The sequence below is a fragment of the Bubalus bubalis genome, chromosome 13 (genome assembly GCF_019923935.1).
Source record: "Bubalus bubalis isolate 160015118507 breed Murrah chromosome 13, NDDB_SH_1, whole genome shotgun sequence".
NCBI lineage: Eukaryota > Metazoa > Chordata > Mammalia > Artiodactyla > Bovidae > Bubalus > Bubalus bubalis.
Window position 1 is genome coordinate 1,659,831 of NC_059169.1, and position 19,380 is coordinate 1,679,210.

A 19,380-nucleotide genomic window follows, 5' to 3' on the forward strand; every position below is an offset into this window, starting at 1 on the left:
CGCCAAAACGGGACTGACCGAGAGAAAATGAGGGTGGAGGCAGTGGAGGGGTGGACTCGGGTCGCAGCAAGCCCACAGGTGCTGGTCACAGAGGCCTCACATGCTCCCGGGGAAGAGGAAACGGAGACACCCTGAGCCGTTCTGAAGGCCCAAGAGGAGAGTCGAATAAGGCAGAAGAGTAGACTGCCATCTGCCAAAGGCACACAGAACGCCGTCCGGGAAGGCCAGGCCCCACTGAGCCTGAGCCGTAATGACGCCGCGCTGCGGCTGCCGCCAGCTCAGGGCCTCGGGAGGGGCCGGGGCGGGGAGCTCAACGCGGCTCTCACTGCAGGGCGCCCACAGCCGCAACGCTGTGCTGTTGAACAACAGGCTTTACACAGGGCGTTTATTAGAGACACAGCCAAATACCTAAGGAACCTGCAGAGAAACTGAAAGTGGCGTCTGACTGACCTTCTCCTAGGAGCAGGTCCCAGAGAATCTCCTGACTCTCCGCGAGGTGTGTGTGTCACCAAACAGGATGAGAGAGACAGACAGTGCCCAGAGCTCCAGGAGGAGGAGCTGACGTGAGGCCTGAGAGAGTCCACATGGATTTACCTATTTAAACATACACTGGCTATCATAAATCGTGTTTACTTAATAATTCAAATCAATGCATCAATCTTTATCTACTGAATTAGACACTTAATGTAAACTTAATATTTAATACCTAAAGTATTGAAAGATGATGCTGTGAAAGTGCTGTACTCAATATGCCAGCAAACTTGGAAAACTCAGCAGTGGCCACAGGACTGGAAAAGGTCAGTTTTCATTCCAATCCCAAAGAAAGGCAATGCCAAAGAATGCTCAAACTACCGCACAATTGCACTCATCTCACACGCTAGTAAAATAATACTCAAAATTCTCCAAGCCAGGCTTCAGCAATATGTGAAGCGTGAACTTCCAGATCTTCAAGCTGGTTTTAGAAAAGGCAGAGGAACCAGAGATCAAATTGCCAACATCCGCTGGATCATCGAAAAAGCAAGCGAGTTCCAGAAAAACACCTATTTCTGCTTCATTGACTATGCCAAAGCCTTTGACTATGTGGATCACAATAAACTGTGGAAAATTCTTCAAGAGATGGGAATTCCAGACCACCTGACCTGCCTCTTGAGAAACCTGTATGCAGGTCAGGAAGCAACAGTTAGAACTGGACATGGAACAACAGACTGGTTCCAAATATGAAAAGGAGTACGGCAAGGCTGTATATTGTCACCCTGCTTATTTAACTTTTATGCAGAGTACATCATGACAAACACTGGGCTGGAAGAAGCACAGGCTGGAATCAAGACTGCCGGGAGAAATAGCAATAACCTCAGGCATGCAGATGACACCACCCTTAGGGCAGAAAGTGAAGAGGAACTAAAAAGCCTATTGATGAAAATGAAAGTGGAGAATGAAAAAGTTGGCTTAAAACTCAACATTCAGAAAACAAAGATCATGGCATCTGGTCCCATCAATTCATGGGAAATAGATGGGGAAACAGTGAAAACAGTGTCAGACTTTTATCTTTTGGGCTCCAAAATCACTGCAGATGGTGACTGCAGCCATGAAATTAAAAGACGCTTACTCTTTGGAAGGAAAGTTATGACCAACCTAGATAGCATATTGAAAAGCAGAGACATTACCTTGCCAACAAAGGTCCGTCTAGTCAAGGCTATGGTTTTTCCAGTGGTCATGTATGGATACGCGAGTTGGACTGTGAAGAAAGCTGAGCGCTGAAGAATTAATGCTTTTGAACTGTGGTGTTGGAGAAGATGCTAAAGCTGAAACTCCAGTACTCTGGCCACCTCATGCAAAGAGTTGACCCATTGGAAAAGACTCTGATGCTGGGAGGGATTGGGGGCAGGAGGAAAAGGGCACAACAGAGGATGAGATGGCTGGATGGCACCACCGACTCGATGGACGTGAGTTTGAGTGAACTCTGGGAGTTGGTGATGGACAGGGAGGCCTGGCATGCTGCGATTCATGGGGTCGCAAAGAGTCAGACACGACTGAGCAACTGAACTGAACTGAAAGTATTCAATAAAGGGATATCTTATAAGCATTTGGAGGAACCCCGGACTGAGCGCTGTCCCCTCAAGCTCGGGGTGAGGGGCACCTGAGAGGTGTGGGCTGGACGGGTTGCAGCCCTGCAGGGAGGCCGCCCTCTCCCTGGTCAGACTCGGCCGCCCGCTGCACCTCAGGCTGTGAAGCAGCGCCGTCTCTCCCCAGCCGTCCACTCTGATCACAGCACTCTCCTTTCCGCGATGTACCCTGGCTTTGCAGAGCCCGTCGGGGTGAGGGGTTCCAACAAGGAACGCGACACGTAACAAACTAAGGCGCAGAGCAGGCCCCTGAGGACGTCCAACTGCCCCGGGAGCCCTCTGCCCGCCCACCTGCTGGGCACACACGGGCGGCACCGGGTGGGATGGGGCAGCAGCGTCAGGAGGCAGCAGAAGACGTGGCCCACAGCGTCCCAACAGGCCGGCCAGGCCAGCACCAGGACGCCTCCTGCTTCAGGCAGCGACATCCGCGAAGGCCCAGACGGCAGCGTCAGCGGAGGGCAGGGCAGTCTGGACCCTTCGCTCCTGAGGCGCTCTCAGCCGTCGAGCACCCCCCACCCTGGAGGACGACGTGGGCCACGCCGTGCCAGCCCAGCCCTCCCTGGGGCCGCCACTGCTGGCCCGGCCGTGGCAAAGGGAGGCTTCAGTCAGGAGCGTCTCCCCTTAGGTTTTACCCTCCCCTTCAGGTCAGGAGGAGTCTCACCACGCTCCCTCCGAGCGGCTCACCGTGCCCACCACACAGCTGAGCTGGCCGGGGGCTTTCCGTTTCTGATGTGACAAAACTTCTCTAATGAAACACTAGTCCTATACTTACTATGATCTCAACAACATTCATCATAAAGGACATTTAACTGAGTAAAATTCTTCAATTGCAATCCAATCCTCATTTACTCAAAAACAAAGCAAACAAAAAAAACAGATGACACATGCCACCAGTGAATGGGTCAGGCAGCAGATTTCTCAAAGCCTGCTGACTTTTCTTGCATCTTCCACGTGTATTGCATGAAGCAGCTATTTTCAAGGGATCTGGACACCTTCCTTCCTTCCTTTGGAACATGATGCTCCCAACAGGGCCCTCTAAATCCCTCCAGCCCTGGGGGGGTGCATGGTGACACGCGTCAGTCCCCGTGAAGCGCTGACCAGCCGGCACCGAGACACCGCACCCGAGGGGCACTGTGCTGTTCACAAGGTCAGAGACAGGGCTCCGGGGCTTCTCTGAGGGGAAGGCAGCCACGCACACACAGCAGGAAGAGTCAGCCCGAGCGCGAACAGTTCAAGAATAGGTATAAAAATTATACCCCTTCTACAGTTTTCTTCCGTTTTTAACAGTGCTTCGTGACCTAACTCAGATGCATCTCTCTACAAGGCACAGCTCCAACCAGGCCAGCTTTATCTCTCCAGGATCCCCACGTGCTTACAGAACGACGTCCCCCCTGCGGTAAGCAGAAAGCCCTGGCCTCTGAAGACTGCAAGAGTAGGTTCTCTTCAGACTCACGTGACAAGGTCGCTGAGTTTCCAACATAAAGTGATGACTAGGATGTCGCATGAAGCAGAGGCACAGCAGCGGCTGATGAAGCCAAGGGCCGGGCCGGCGTCCGCCCCGTGGGGCTTGGTGGTCCTCACGCGGACACTCCCCCTTGTCAGCGGACGTGGCGGCTGCCCCCACAGGCTCCGCTCGGCCCTGTGCATCACGGCCCTCGGGCCTCATTCCCGGGGTCTGTGCTCACAGCCTGTCTCCTGGGGTCTGTCCACCCCAGGGGCCCCCGCTTCACCAGCACTCACGAGGGGCGCCCCTCTCACACGCTGCAGCCGGACTCTGCAGTGTGCAGTCACACGCTCATACAGAGAAAAACCACCTCGAGGGTCTTCCACGGTTAGCCTTTTCTTCATCATCTAAGTATAAGACATGGATTCTTGCGCCCCAACTTCTAATCGTGTGTAGAGCAGGAAAGAAAACACCATGCAAGTGACGAGGAGAACACTTCAAAGCCCACATCCGTCCAGATAAACAGAGGTACATCTTGAAATAAGCCGACATGAAGTGAGACCTGTGATAATCTGGCGATGAGCAAATGCCAGCCCCGAGAGCAGGGGCAAGGCAGCACAGGCACCCACCCCGTGCCAAGCGCCTCCCGAGCCCCGGCCCACCACCACACTCCCACCACCGGGACCCATGCCCACACTTACCAAACTGCGGTACTGGCCCTGGAACAACTGTGAAGTCCGGCCGTGCGCAGGCTGTGGTCCCAGGGAGTCAAAGGACTTGATCCGGTGTGAGGAGGGCCGGGTGCACACGGAGTCACTCCCCAGGCCGATGTCTGCAAGGTCGTCAGGGGGCGGGCTGAGTGCCCTGCTGCCCACCCGCCCCTCGCAGAGAGCAGAGTCCCGGACCCACCCGCACGCACCCCCGTCGCCCTTCCCAGGAATGAGCAGCACAGGACATGTAACAGTTCTGTCATCAGGCAGTCTGTTCTGATCCTTTCCTCTCACCTGGGAAAAAACAGGCCTCCCAGTGAATTCCGAGCACCGCCCAGGCCTCGCCCCCTGCACCCCTGCTGCACACCTGCCCTCGGGGCCAGCGAGCTCCAAGCCCCCGTGGGACCATGCAGAGAAGGAAAGACTCTGACGTGCAACACAAGCCCCTGGCTGTTCTGGCCAGAGCGGCCCCTCAGAGGGCAAGTCCCCCTGCACGAGGGCAGCCACACCTTCCTCACCTCCCAGGGCTGTGAAGGACCAGGGTGTCAAGGGCACCAAAGGCTCGGTCCCTGCTGGGGGTCCAGTCAGGACCACATAACCCACCACCACCCAGCACGTGTAGGTCAGCAGCCCGTTTCACAGATGCAGCGGGATTGTGAAAGCGAGGCCACAAAAAGGCTTTCCAGGGAATCACTGCCCTGAGACGCAGGCCTTGGCAACATCCTGAAGCTGCGTGGGGGCCTTCCGTGAAAACATCCCGAAACTGGGGGCCTCCGGGCCCGCTCTTTCTGGCAGGTCTGTCTAGACCGGCTGGCACAGTGTCTGAGGAAATGCTGACTTAGTCATCAACAGCTGAGAGCCAGAGGACTTCCCAGGGAAATAGAGCTTTCCAGCTGCTCTCACAGCGCCCAGGAGGGTACCACATGGTGTGCGCTCCCCGACTGCCCAGAGCTAGCAGGGCCCAGGCATCTAGGGCTCCTGCCCTAAAACCACGTGGACACTCAGTCCGAAAGCCCCTCCAATTCTCAGGCCCAGATGAGCGCTGGCAGCAACAGCCAGCGCTCACCACCACCGTGGGGCAGGGGCCTGGGCAACTACAAGTACAGAGCAGCGCCCAGAGGACACGCATGAGGAGGCTGCCCAGCAGCTGCCCCTGTACCCAGGGCACACTCAGGACTCCTTCCTGCCCCACCACCAACCTTTCCTCTGTCCAAGAGAAAGGCAAGGATCCGTCCACATGCCCGAGAACACTTCCTTCGAGTGCCAGGAGCAGAGGGGAGCCAATGGCAGGCCTCTCTCAGCAAGGCCGACAGCAACCCTGAAGGGCAGCGTGCGTCTCACTCCTGCCGCTGTTTAGCCGCTCAGTCGTGCCCAACTCTCTGCGACCCAGTGGGCTACAGCCCACCAGGCTCCTCCGTCCATGGGATGTTCCCGGCAAGAATACCCGAGTGGGTTGCCATTTCCTCCTCCAGGGGATCTTCCCAACCCAGGGATCGCACCCAGGTCTCCTGTTTGGCAGGTGGATTCCCTACCACTGAGCCCCCAGGGAAGCCCTTCTTGCACCTGAGTTGGCCCTTATGGCTGACGTCTGCAAAGGCATGGCCGTATGTCACGCTGACTTCAAAATCAAACATGAAGAGCAGCAGCCAACAAACGAGAGGCAGAAAGTCCTCAATTGACAAGGCTCTGGCCTCTTGTTTAAGAGCTGAAGAGAGAAGCGCCAAGTTCACTCCACAATGTCCCAGCAGCTCTTTGTAAAGAACAGCGCTCTGCGTTCTGCACCCAGGGGCGTCAAGAACACACGAGAAACACGTCTTCACCAGACAGGGTGAGAGCGATGGCACGGGTGCCCTGGAGACACGGCCCCGGCCCGTGTCGAGCCCCGCACTCCCGCCACGATGACTGAGCATCGCCACCTGGCGGATGGAGCAGAAGCATCCTCCAGGGCCCTCTTCTCACCTTCCGACCCTGGAAACAGACACCTCCAGGGCGAGAGCCGACCTGCCGTCTCTCCCCCAGCCTCGCATGAGGTCTGTATCTACCGAAGCTGCTCCTGCCTGCGGCCCGAGCGCACGTCCAGCCCCAGGACAGCACGTCAGCCGTGGCCCTGGCAGCCGGGGGGACCGAGGTGGGCCGGGGCGTGGAGTCCCGGGGGAAGCACTGCTATCGGAGCCAGCCTGGCCACACACGGCCGGCCGCCCCCTTGCTGCGTGCTCACATCAAGCCCAGCCCTTCGCCGGGGGGCCCAGGAGGCAGCACGCTGCCTGACGGACAACCTCCTCGGAACGCCACAGACCTCCCTCCTGCAGGGCCTCCTCTGGGTGGAGCGCTGACGCCCGTCTAGGAGCCCGCTTCTCCTTCAGGGTGCAGACTCTCACCCTCGTCTACACTCCCTCACCTGGGCCCTAATTCAGCGTGACCCGAGGTGCTGTCACTGCGGCAGCCACGCGTCTCCACTGCAGGCCAAGGTCAAGCACGGAAGCCCAGCCTGGACCTGTGGGGGCGCGGGCTGCTCTGGGCGGCGGGGCAGCCCCCTTAGCAAGCGGGCGACGCGAGGGCCCGTTCTTCCCCGCACAGTGAGGGGGAGAGCGCCCCCATCTGAAGGGCCAGGACAGCCCACGAGTGCGCCCGTGGACGAGGCCCCTCTGCTCAGGCAGAGGAGGGGAAGCCCCGAGACACACGAGGACCCGAAGAGGAAGAGCTGCTCTAACAAGGAAAAAGGATAGCATTGCAGCAGAGCCACAACCAAGAACTTAGCGTGACCCTTTCTAAGCTCAGTAACGTTCGCCCTGTGTGTGACAGAAGGGCGAGCTGTCTGCCCCTCAGGCAGAAAGACACCTACCTGCTGTTACTTTATTCAGCGTCACTAGGGAGCTGAGGACCTTGTTGAAATTCTGCCCCTGATACAAATCGTTTGCATCAAACGTCTGCAAGGGAAAGAGAACAAGCAGGATTAGCCGAGCCCAGCACCAGGGCAGGACGTGGCGGTTCTGTGCCGCGGGAGGAAGACAGCAGGCTTTGCAGGTGAGACCCGGGCAGGGGCACCCCAGGAGCTCAGCTTCCAGGAGGCCGGGCCACTCCGCTCCTGGGGCTGAGTCCATTTCTGAACCACCCTGCCCCACTCTCCTAGTGACCTGGGGCACTTCTGGCACTCAGAGAGGGCTCTTTTCCTTAGACGGAGGCCAAAGCCGCCAGGCACGCCTACAACACACTTCCTCTCCCGGTCACAGCCCAGGCCAAAGTCAGGAGCAGCCAAAGGGAAGCCCAGATGCCAGAGTGGACACAAGGGTCGAGGGAGAGGAAGCGGGGAGGCAGACTCCAGAAAGAGGGGCGCCTCCACCCCAGAGACCAGGGACACGACCACGTTGGCCCGGCCCCGCCCGCCCAGGAGCCGGAAGAGAACGCGTGTCGGGCTGCCCAGATGCAGCCCACGGTCTCGGACGTGTGCACAAACACCACGGGCTGAGACACACGCGCCTCACTCCCAAACGCTGTCTGAAGATCACACACAGCTTTGGTTCACTAACAACTCCTCCCCGCCAAGAAGTTTAACCATCAGATGATCCATAACTCTGTGCCAGAGAAAGTAGAGAAAGAAAATTCTTTCAGAGATGCAATTAACAGAAAGATGTGTTCATGTGCCAAAATGAAAACTAGGTGTACATACTTCAGAGGTTCTCTCACTGAGGCAAAAATGAACTCCGGTGGCCAGTCATCCCAAGAATGGCTTCCTCTGCAGGTCGCCTGCCACCTCTGCCCCAGCTGGTTCACGGACCCTGCGTCTCACATCCTGCCAGGAAGCCCGGCTCCTCTTCCTGCCTCCCACCCCCTGCGCAGCTAACTCGTACTCGCCTGGCTCCCGCAGCCCTACTCCCCCAGCGGACTCAGCACAGCCAACGAGGCCCTGGCACACTGCACAGTCCCTGTGCGGGCTGCCCCAGAAACTGAAACCCGCGCAGCAGACCTCACACCCCACATCCAGAGGACGGCCCGCACGCAGTAAGAAGGCACCGACCCGCCCGGCTCCCACCATCCCCACCTCCCCCCCCACAGCTCAGAATGTCTCTGTGAGGACAGACCCAGGACACAGGGCTGCTCCAAATCTCGATAGTCACTGCCGCCTCCGGTCCCGTCTCCTGCTTTAACTTCTGAGATAAGTAAACATCCTCGTGAGGTGTGCTTATTTAGAATGAACCAAAGAAAGAAAATCCAAGAGTTGAACAACCAGCTCCAGAAAGGAGGCCATTAAACCCAAGTTGAGAGAGGAACGCGAACAGAGCTGGGAGAGGGGAAGAGAGTCGTGAACTCAGACACCCAAGCACTCTGCGACGCTGCTCACGCCTTTCTCGTGGATGGAGCAGGAGATAAAACATCCGTGATGCCAGATCCTGCCCACCTGTGAAAACAAGTACCCCTTAGGACAGTGCCTGGAATCCCCGTGTGACACAGACTAGAGTTCGAGTCAGAGGAGGCCGTGGCCAGGAGGACGAGCAGCTACAGCTGCCATGGGCTGGCTGAGTTCTTCAGTAAAAGGAGGGCCTTGAACAAGCCTCCGCTCCCTCCTGTCAGAACACGAAAGTTCCCTCTCCTGGAAAAGGTGGGAAGAGGCGGTCTCAGCTCTCAAATCCTAATTCCAGAGCTTGGAAAATTCAAATTGTAGTATTCTGCAAGAAGAAATATACATAAAAGTATTTACTAACCTTCATCGTGGTGAGGCAGAGAGTCACAAAACCCAGAAAAACAGGATGTTGAAAGCTGAAGTTTCCTGTTATTCCAGAACTATATATCTTACTTGGACACCAGGAAGCGTCTGGTTGGCTGAAGCAGCCCACCAATGGGCTCCAAAGTGATGTCAGAACTTAAGTGAATTCACACACATGCCACACTTCTCAACAGGAAGCTACACAATGAGACCAGACAAGCGCCTGCCACCGAGAGGGAGACGCACATTCTGAGTCAACAGATGTTTTGACTAAAGGGCTCCTCTACAGAAAGATAACCAACTACTTCCTGAGACAGGAATCTATTCAACAAAAGAAAAAACCTTAGGGTTCAGAGAAAGTGGGAATAAGGGTTCACGCAGCTACCCCGGGGCACTCACGCTTCAGAGACAAGCCCGCCCACCCGTGGGCCCTCTGCCGGTGGCCACCTCAGTCCGTCAGGGCCCCGAGGCTCCCAAACAGAAGGCCACCCGCCCAGCGTCCCAGCCCCACCTGTGCAGCAGAGAAGGCAGGTTCTCGAGCACCCAGCACCTGGAGCCGCTGAGCGCACTGGCCGTGACGCTGCACGGGAGGGCTAAGCCAGACCATCACTCGCCTGAGCCGAGCTCAACCTCCCAGCCGTCACGCTCGCTCCCTACACCACCCTCTGACACACTCTTTCCTCACACTTAGCATCACACGTGGTTCAGGCTTGTTCCCTGAACTAACACCGGACACAGGAGGGCCCACCCGTCCCCAAGGAAGAGATGAGGCGCCACACACCAGCCGCCACCAGCACCCACGGCGGGGCGATGCGGTCAGGGTGGCCCGCCCACCAGAGCAGGAGCTCTGAGGCCCCCGGCCAGAGGATGACCATGTTGCCCTCCGGCTCCCATCTAACCGCAGTCTCCCAGCCTCCACTTGGCCCCTCCCCAGACGCGGGGTGGGCGCCCCCAACCGTTGCCCCACCGCCAGCCAACGAGAGCACGAGCAGCCACTCTGAGCAGGACGCTGCCCTAATGTCCCAACAGAAGCTTCAGGAACCTTCCGGCATAAGCAGGGCACGGCGCTCAGGAGCTGCTCCCCCGGCCTGAACCCCAGGATAAAGAGGCCACTCAGCACAGCCGCGCCGTCTCCGTAGCCAGCACAGCGGCAGGACACACCTCCCGAGTGGTCAGCCACGGGGTCGTGTGGGCTGCTGGTGGGCAAGCCTCCTCTGGGTGAGAGCGGGACATAAACCCACGTCTCCCCTAACAGAGCTGGCTCCTGAAGAGAGAGTACAGCTGCTTCACAGGCCTGCTCAAGGAATCTCCCAGAAAGACCCCAGGTCTCTGGCTCGCCCTCAGAGGGCTTGGGCTCTCTCAGGAGACGTCCCCTCTCCCCTGCACGTCAGCACCTCTGCAGGGGCCACACGAGCCATGAAGGAAGGTGGGGTCCAGAGATGAAGGGAGACAGGGCGCAGGGCACCGGCCACGTCCAGGTACCTGCCGACCTAACAAGTCACCCCAGCACCCAGACGCCCAACCACAAGCCATGCTCAGGAGCCCGCGGCCTGGTGGGCACGTGGCTCTGTCTCCCACGGGCGGGCCCCAGTCGCCAGATGCTCCGGGGAAGGGCCATGGCCCCGCCTTCAGGAGGGAGGGTCCCTGCGGGAAACCAGCCACAGGCCCACCATGGACTCCAACCTCCTGTGCCACTCTCTCCTCAAACCCAGCTGCCACTCCTGCTAACCAGGCCTGCGGAGCGCTGGCACGCCTGACAGAGGCCAGGGGCACCCCACCCACAGGGTGACGGCACCATGCCCAGCTCACCCATCCGAAAGGCTCTCCCCACCCCAACACCAGCGAGCGGCTTTGCCTTAGCTTCCAGGCTCACAGATGGTATGAAAGCCAGGAGAGTCTCCCATATAATAACAGAAAAGCAAACTTCACATAACGTTATACTTCATGCAACAAAGTTCTTGTCAGTCAGGAACCTTCCAACTGTAAGCAAGTGAAACCCAAGTCAAACTGGCGTAAACAAAAAAAAAAACAATTATCGGTTTGCATAAGTAACGAGTTGAGAATGGCAAGGAACACGGGCACGAAATCAGAAGCTTCGGGCCATCTCCTGACTCAGCTTGTCTCTGCGTGGGCTAGATCAGGAAGGTCCTTCCTCACAAGGCCACGAGGCCACCAGGAGCCCCCAGCCACAACCAGCAAGTCCGCCACCTCGGCCACACCTGCGGGCCCTGCTGGAGTCACAGCAGCGCAGAGAGCCGGGCAAGGCCAGGTGATGACACGCAAGCACCTCCTGGAGACCTGCCCGCAGCTGTGGCTCAGAGCAGGCAGGAAAGGTCGCCCCGGGACTGACCGCCAGACCCAGGAGCGACCCAGCAGCAGCGAGCTGCAGCTCCCGCCAGCGCTGCACACACACACACCCGCCCAGTCTCACGAGACGGGACAGCCACAGCAGACTCTGACCCGCCTGATCACACCGCTGCAAAAGCAGACGACTCACCTCAACGACGCCACCACGGCTGAGGTGCCACAGAGAGAATACCAGGCAACGCGGAGAAGCCCTCCTTCCACCAGCCCTCAGGGAGAGGACCCCCACAGCGGAAGGCTGACACAGCTCCGTCCCAACTCAGGCAGCTTCAGCATTCCAAATGCAACCAGCCAGGTCAGCTCTGCTGATGAATTTAGGAGGAAGTTATTTTTGACACAAGAAATTGTTCCTTCTGGCACAGCTCTGGAGTGTGGCTCTCGAAGTTTAAAAATATAATCTTGCCCTATCACATTGTCAAGTGGAATTTGTGATTTTAGAACAAGATGAGTAAAAAAATGAATCTTGAATGAGTTGTGCTATTTAAGTTTAATGCAAATGGTCCATATTGCTGGGGATATGTGCAAAGCAGAAATCCAGCATAGAATGTTCTCTTTCTCAGCTTCTGCAGACTCTGCACTTAATTCCACCTACTCCTACACCCTAGGGATAAAATTAAAGTTCAATGATGGATTCTATCCATACGCAGCACTTTCACCCTACGTGCCCCCGTTCCTTTTCCCTTAAATGACAATTAGATCATATTCAATTCTGTGGATTCCACTGTAGCAATACCTGAAAGACGAGGACAGGGACCACTTACTCAAGAAAAGAGACACCGAATATTTTAGGCATTTCCAGGAAGGGCTGGGGCAGAAGGGAGCACAGAGTCCTGAGGAGCGAGGCAGCAGGACCCACGTGTGAAAGGGCCGCACCGTCTCCGCCCCCCCCGTAGGCGCCGTCATCCCAGACAGACGCCGCCAGGTGTGAAGACGCGCACGAGCGACCTCTGCGGCCCCAGACACTACGCTGCAGACTTCACCCCAACCTCACCTCGTAAAGGGGAGACGGAGGCTCCAAAAGGCCTTCCGACAGAGGTTCCAGACGGGAGCAGAGCGCTGAGCCGCATCAGTCGCTGGGCCCCCCGACCCATACACAGGTCAGCGGGGCAGCGCCTGCACAGGAGGGCAGCTCGGCCCCGGCCCATCTGCCCGCCGAGGGCTCCGCGTCCGGAGGACAGCCGCACGGCGCCAGAGAGTCTGAGCAGGTGCACGGCAAGTACTCAGGCTGTCGGCTGGTTTAGGCGCGGACGCTTAGAGCCAAAAGGGCAAGGAGCACACCGTGTTAATACTCAAATCAAGTCGTGCCAAAACCCAAACCGTGAGAAATGCGTCAAGACAGCAAACTTCAAGTACACATTAACTCCCATCCCTCCCAAACTTTTCACTGAGATGACAGAAAGGGCAGACTTTACTAATAAAAAACAGCAATAAAGAATCCACTGCAGGGCTAAAGGCGGGAGAGAGGGGCCACGAGCCGTCAAGATGAGGCTCAGGGAATTCTTGTGGGGGATCCACGGGTAACAACCCCGGAGTCTTCAAAACCAAGGGAGTCACAAAGAACAGCGGTGGAGAAACTGGAGACTAACGGCACATGTCCTGGTGAACGCAGCGCACGACCCCTGGCTGGCGCCTATGCTGCAAGAAACGCCACAGAGGCGCCCTGCAGACCCCGGGGACGCATCAGGGGCGGCATCGCCAGAACAGCGTAGAACGACAGGAGGGCCTCGTTCTGAAGACATGCGTGCTGCGCACATCCTGGAGTATCCCCGGGGGTGCTGTGCTGTGTTCAGTCGTGTCCGACCCTCTGTGACCCCAGGGACTGCAGCCCGCCAGGCTCCTCTGTCCATGGGGTTCTCCAGGCAAGGATACTGCAGTGGGTTGCCATGCCTCCTCCAGGGAATCCCCCGACCCAGGGATCAAACCCAGGTCTCCTGCGCTGCAGGCAGATTCTTTACCAGCTGAGCTACCAGGGAAGCCCACGTGAGGGTTAAATAGTTAGCGAAGGAACCACGGGTTCACACACAACTCAGCGACTGAACAAGGCAACGTCTACACGACGACAGTGTGAAAGCACAGGGCGTTCACCCTCTCCTCCCGATTGTTCTGCTGACTGTAAACTCTTCAAAATGAAACGGGCTGATCACGAGGTTCTCTCTTGCACCCCCTCAGCGGCCCCCCGGCTCCACACGTCAGCAGACAGGGGAGCACTTCGCTCATCACACACAGAGCCTTCCTCTGCAGGCCTCAGGGAGCAGGACTCAAACCGGCCACCCCACAGGCCACCTGTCCATTTGGTTGCTGCCGCTCAATACTCCGCAAGTCCCAGCGCGGCTGGGCCAGCCCGGTCCTGCACCGGGAAGAGTGGAGAAGCGCAGCAGCTCCCTCTGTGCCGTCTCCGCCAGGCAGGCTCCCTGGCTCTCCTGCAGGCTTGGGGGAAACACGTGGCCCCCTCTCCCAGCCAGACCACTCCCAACATCACCAACCCCTCATGCCAAGCACACACCAGGACTTCCCTGGTGTCCAGGGGATAAGAATCTGCCTGCCAATACAGGGGACACGGGTTCGACCCCTGGTCTGGGAAGATCCCAAACAACCCAGAGCAACTCAACTCATGCGCCTGGAGCCCAGGCTCCATGACAAGAGGAGACGCCCCAACGGGAAGCCTGTGCACTGCAAAAAGAGGGTCCCCGCTCGCCACAGCTAGAGGAGGCCTGGACACAGCCAACAAGACCCAGCACAGCCAAAAGCAAACACAAAACTTAAAAATAAAGGACCCATGGGGGAACTAGTTACAGCAGACTCTCCACAGGGTACGCTGGAACCACAGTCCTATACAAAAGCTCCGCAGCCCATGAATGCCAGCCCGCCTGCCTGCTACTCTCCCTAGAGCAGGAGCGCGCGCGCCAGTCACCCCGCAGCGCAGGGGGAGGCACCAGGAGACCCGTGGACAGGAGACCCGGCACCACTCAGCTCAAGGACCAGGCACTCCCCCAACTACTAGGGAAAACACCCAACACACACCAACCTGAATAGGGTCCAAAATTTGGGTCAGATTAGCTCAGAAATGCATATTCTGGCTAGAAAGTTAATTTTTTCTTAACATACTGAATGCAGATCTCACATCTAAATATGGTCTGAGAGGCCTCGGGATTTGTCTCGCTTTGCAGTGATTCCCTGGGAACCTGTCCTCTCCCTAGTTCCCAGGACTCAGAGGAGCTCCGCAGGGACACGAACCGCCTCAGGGCAAAGAAGGGGAGCACTTTGCCTTCCTCAGACCAACGGGGAGAAGCCTGTCAGGAGTGGGGGTCCCTTCCTGACATTTTCTTGATTTGTTTTTACATGAAAATAGAAAAGTGACAACTAGAAGATATTCAAAGTAGTCTGTTTTACTGGACTTGAAAAAAGGGGGAAACGGAGTAAAAGAGGAGAATGAGATCAAAAGACAGGCCCCTGAGGGGCTAGAATTCCTGTGCCCAGAGAAGCAGGCAGCCAAGTGTGAGTACGGGGGGCCGTTCACGAGCGCGCAGAATACAGTACCAGACAGCAGCCGCCCCCTGCTCCGCGATCCCCCCCAGACCATCCCCCCTGCTCCGTGGTCCCCCCTAGACCGTCTCCCTGCACTGCGGTCCCCCCAGACCATCCCCCCTGCTCCATCTTCCCTAGACCATCCCCCCTGCTCCATCTCCCCTAGACCGTCCCCCCTGCTCCATCCCTAGACCATCCCCCCGCTCCTTCCCCCCAGACTGTCCCCCCTACTCCATCCCCCCAGACCATCCCCCCTGCTCCATCCCCCCTGCTCCATCCCCCCTGCTCCATCTCCCCTAGGCCGTCCCCCCACTTCCACGGTCCCCCCAGACCGTCCCCCCTGCTCCATCCCCCCTAGACCATCCCCCCTGCTCCATCTCCCCTAGACCGTCCCCCCTGCTCCATCCCTAGACCATTCCCCCTAGACCGTCAGTCCCCCCTGCTCCATCCCCCCTAGACCGTCCCCCCTGCCCCATCTCCCCTAAGCCGTCCCCCAGTTCCACGGTGCCCCCAGACCTTCCCCCTGCTCCACAGTCCCCTACAAGACCTGGAATCCACCCACCACCTCGGCAGCCATGGACAGCCATGCCCTCCCGATCTCCCGCCAAGAGCACAGCCAGCCACCATGCCGTCAGGATCTGCAAGGGACCCGGGCCTCCCTGCAGGGCCGAGAGGCAGGAAGCTGCAGAGACTCCACCATGTTTGTGGTGGTCTCTCGGGCAGCTACAGAAACTAGCAAAAGCTGCAATTCCAGCTTGGCTGGTCCAGTCCAGGTGCAGCGTGCCCAGGAGGACGCAGACGGTGGAGCTACAGGACCCAAGTTCAAATCCCGGCGCTCCCGCGCTGGGCTGTGACCTGAGACCCTGTCATCCCCTCCTCTGCAAAGTGGGGAAAGGGCCACCCTCTCCACAGGGCACCTGGGCAGAACAGCTCGGCACACACTCTACTCGACACGTCAGTCCTGTTCAACTTCAAGCTGACGTGTGTCTGCAGCCTCTTCAATGAGGGAGACTTCGAGGGTCCGATGTGGGCGCCACCTGCCTCGTGGGGTGCCGAGCACTTCCAGCACAGCCGATTCAGAGCGAGAGACGCTTTCAGTGAGAGAAATACACTTCAGATTTTAAAGACTGAGGGTGAAAAAACAAAGTAACATCAACAACATTTTCATGTCAACTACACCTTAAGATAAGAACATTATGGGTACACTGTAAGGTTAAAGACGGTGGACTACTAAAATGAACTCCATCTTTCTTTTACCTTTTTTCAAATGTAGTTACTAGGAGATTTAAAATAACAGGTGTGGATCCAATTATATTCTACCGAATGGCGCTGATCCTGACAGAAGCCCCCAAAGACTCGAGGGGAAGGGAAGCCCAGGTCTCGCGTGGGACGCAGCCTGTGTGCAGTGGGAACCAGCTCACTGGGGACAGCTGGCCAGGCTCTGCCGTGTGACAGAGGGTGCGGGAAAAACTAAACAGAATCATAGTGTCAGAGGAGGATTTAGCGTTTCTGCTTATAAGCACCTACAAGATGGTCAGAGAACAGCTATGCATTTCACCTACCAAATGACTTTTTAATTACTCACTGTCTCTCAACTTCTTTAAAAGACAAGTTCTGGCAAAAACATGAATGACTTGACTTGAAGAGTTTATTCGGTAAGTCAGTCAATAAACACCACATCATTACCCACCACCTCCAGCTCACCACAGAGTCAGAAGAACAGATGACTAGCTAAGATGACAGACTGTGTGACCCCAAACACACCTGCAGTGCAAAGCGCCAGCACACAGCTTAACCATCCATCTGCATCCAGGTCAAAGGTGGTGCTAAAACCTGGGTGGGGCACCTCATTCCCAGGGAAAGGACTATACACTTGTCTTTGTTTCAATTAATTCCGAAGCCTACATCAACAAGTTTGAAGTTCTCACACGAGCGTGTTTTAGTTCTTCCAACAGTATTTTTCAATAGTTTTGGACAAAATCTCAGTCATAACCTTGCTAAAAATCTAGATGAGAACAGAGCATGAGGACAAAGAAGTTTAATAAGACTCTGCCCTCCAGAAATACACAAGGAAGATGAGAATTTTAGAAAGACGTGAGGCGCATTCTTTCCCCACCTCATCAGCCCATCAACTCAGTCGATGACAACCCTGGAGGGCCCTACTGACGCCTTCCCCTTCTCTCTGCAGGGAGAAAACCAAAGCTCCATCACTCACACAGCGGGAAACGGGCACCGTGGTACAGTCTCCAGACTCGCTTCCAGCCAGAACGCCCCCTTTACAGAGCGGCCGTGGAACACCCCGGCCGGCGCCAGACTCAGGAAACGAAGCACCTCGCATAGGGCCAATGCCAGCTCCGCGCCCCAGCTCCCTGCCGCTGGTCCCCCAGGGCCCGCAGAGCCCTGCCAGCCCCCGAGCTGCCAAACCACGCCTCTGGAGTATCCCTTACCAAGCCCAACAGCAGCCTTACAGTGAACACTCACAGGGTTAATAGTGAGAACTGACGTCAGACTGTGGCTCCTTCCTATAAAACGAGGACGAGGACGAGGAGCGGCTAACTCAACAGACTAGGGAGTAAACTAAGGCAGCACGTGCGAGTCCCTCAGGGATGCAAACAACCGAAAGCAGCATGCTGCCGAGAGCTGAAATCGGGCAGGTGGAGGCGGGAAAGCTACACACACGGCTGGTCAGCATGAGCAACGTTCTCACAACGTCACAATGGCCGGGGCAAGCTCTGTCCCTCCACAGGCACCCGGGAATGGGGGCTTTCAGACACAACATTCTCGAGCTGGAGGCGCTCACAGTGCCTGGCTCCTCTCGTCAGCAAACTCGACTTTCCCAGGAAAGTTCCCACTTTCATTATCAAGGCATACATAATTCTAAATAGCATTACTTTACATCCTTATTACACTATTAGAAACATGAGGGAAAAAAAATCTAAATTCTTATTAAATTCCATACTATTGAAGGAAACAAAAAAAGTCAAATAAGATGCTTACTGGGTAGCAAAAAAAAATCATAAGCAAAATGAAAAGATCAAAGTCACATAGGCTGTTTTGCTAAACATGGTTTTCCAATAAGTTTTTACATTTTCCAAATTTCAAAACGTTTTCTAACCTAAAACCTAAATTGTTTTTCAAAGCTTAACAATAAATGCAAACTGTACAATAGTCCTTTAAAATTAAAACTCCTTTCATGATCAGAACCACTCACTGGGGGATAATACTTGATTTCCACACTGTATTAAGATGTGTACACATGAAAATAACTGAAAAAGTGATTATGATGTTCCATTCCTCTTTTCCTTTAAGAAATCTGTGGATAATTTATAATGGTGGCAAACAAGAAAATACATACACCAAAAATAAGCAGTCTGTTACAAACACAATTCAGTCTAAACCTCTGGAAAAAAGCACCTTGACCCTTTACATAAAGAAAAAGCTAATCCAGAATTCAAGCTATCAATTTTGGGTTTCACATTTATAATTTCAAAAGCTTTTTGTCAATCTCTAATCTTCCAGGATTTTGTGAAAACAAAGCATAGAGCTACAAGGTATTTCAGAAGAACAAAGCCTTTCTCTGCTCACTCCCTTCCACGTGTTTTTCTTTAAAAACCCTGGGAACGGCCACACTTGTGTTGCACGTGGGAGGCTGTCTTCCAGGAGGCAGGCCTGTCCCTTCATATCACGGATGAGAACAAGTCTGGAAGCCCACCTAGAGTCCATACCACACAGGTTCCTTTTTCAGAGTGCATAAACAGTGAGTGGGCTTTCTGATCTGCTTTATTATTATTACCTCTCATTTAATTGAAAGTTTTAAGTATGACTTATAATTGAGCTTGAAAGAATGGTAACTAAACTTGTCTCTATATTTTTACTAGAAGAGATATTCTTAAAAATTGGCACAAAACAAGTCAAAATTGACTTTTCTACATAAAGTAAAACATCTGATACCAACTACAACTTCAAAGTCAATCAGTCACAAGCATTTACGGAAGGCCTACAAAAAAGGCCTACAAAACGCCAAGCACTGCTCTAGACCCTTAGGGTGTGTTAGTGAACAATGTCTCTTCTAGAACGTCTTTAACATCTTTAAATAAGCTCTTAATTTTAAAAAACAGTAAATTTCAACATAAACATTTTTTTTCAACAAAAACATAAAAAACATGAAATTTCAACGGTAACCTTTGGAAAACTAAGGATGGGTTTGTTTTTTTTTTAATTCAACTTTTAAAAAAACAATTCTTTCCTTAAAAACTTACACTGAAATGTCACATTACATCTAAGTACAAACTGAGTTTCAAATTTAATGATAAAAAAAAAACACACCTCAATAGTTTGGAAAGGATAATAAAATTCCACAACAACCAAGAAAAAGCAAAAACTGCCACAAACATTCATTATCACAGCATGACAGGGAACTTCGATGAAAAACGACCAAGCGGACCCAGCAGAGAAAAGGACCCTTCTGAAACAAGGTCTCTCCCACTCCTGAATCGCCACATCGCTGCTCTG

General features: G+C 55.1%; 1 protein-coding gene across 11 annotated transcripts in view; it reads right to left on the reverse strand.

The window, feature by feature from the left end:
* ARHGEF7 (Rho guanine nucleotide exchange factor 7) overlaps positions 1–19,380 on the reverse strand; it is a 103,981-nt gene that overhangs the window by 54,717 nt on the left and 29,884 nt on the right. For 5 of the 11 annotated variants that reach the window (XM_045162528.1, XM_045162529.1, XM_045162527.1 and 2 more), the window contains 2 exons: positions 7,120–7,204; positions 4,269–4,399 (listed from right to left, as the gene is read on the reverse strand). The exons of 3 other annotated variants lie outside the window; for them this stretch is intronic. In XM_045162528.1, coding sequence (XP_045018463.1) covers positions 4,269–4,399; positions 7,120–7,204 — 216 coding nt within the window. Of the gene's footprint in view, positions 1–4,268; positions 4,400–7,119; positions 7,205–8,977; positions 9,300–11,476; positions 11,523–19,380 lie in introns of those variants that run through there. 3 more of the 11 variants (XM_045162537.1, XM_045162531.1, XM_045162534.1) reach the window with 3 other exon arrangements.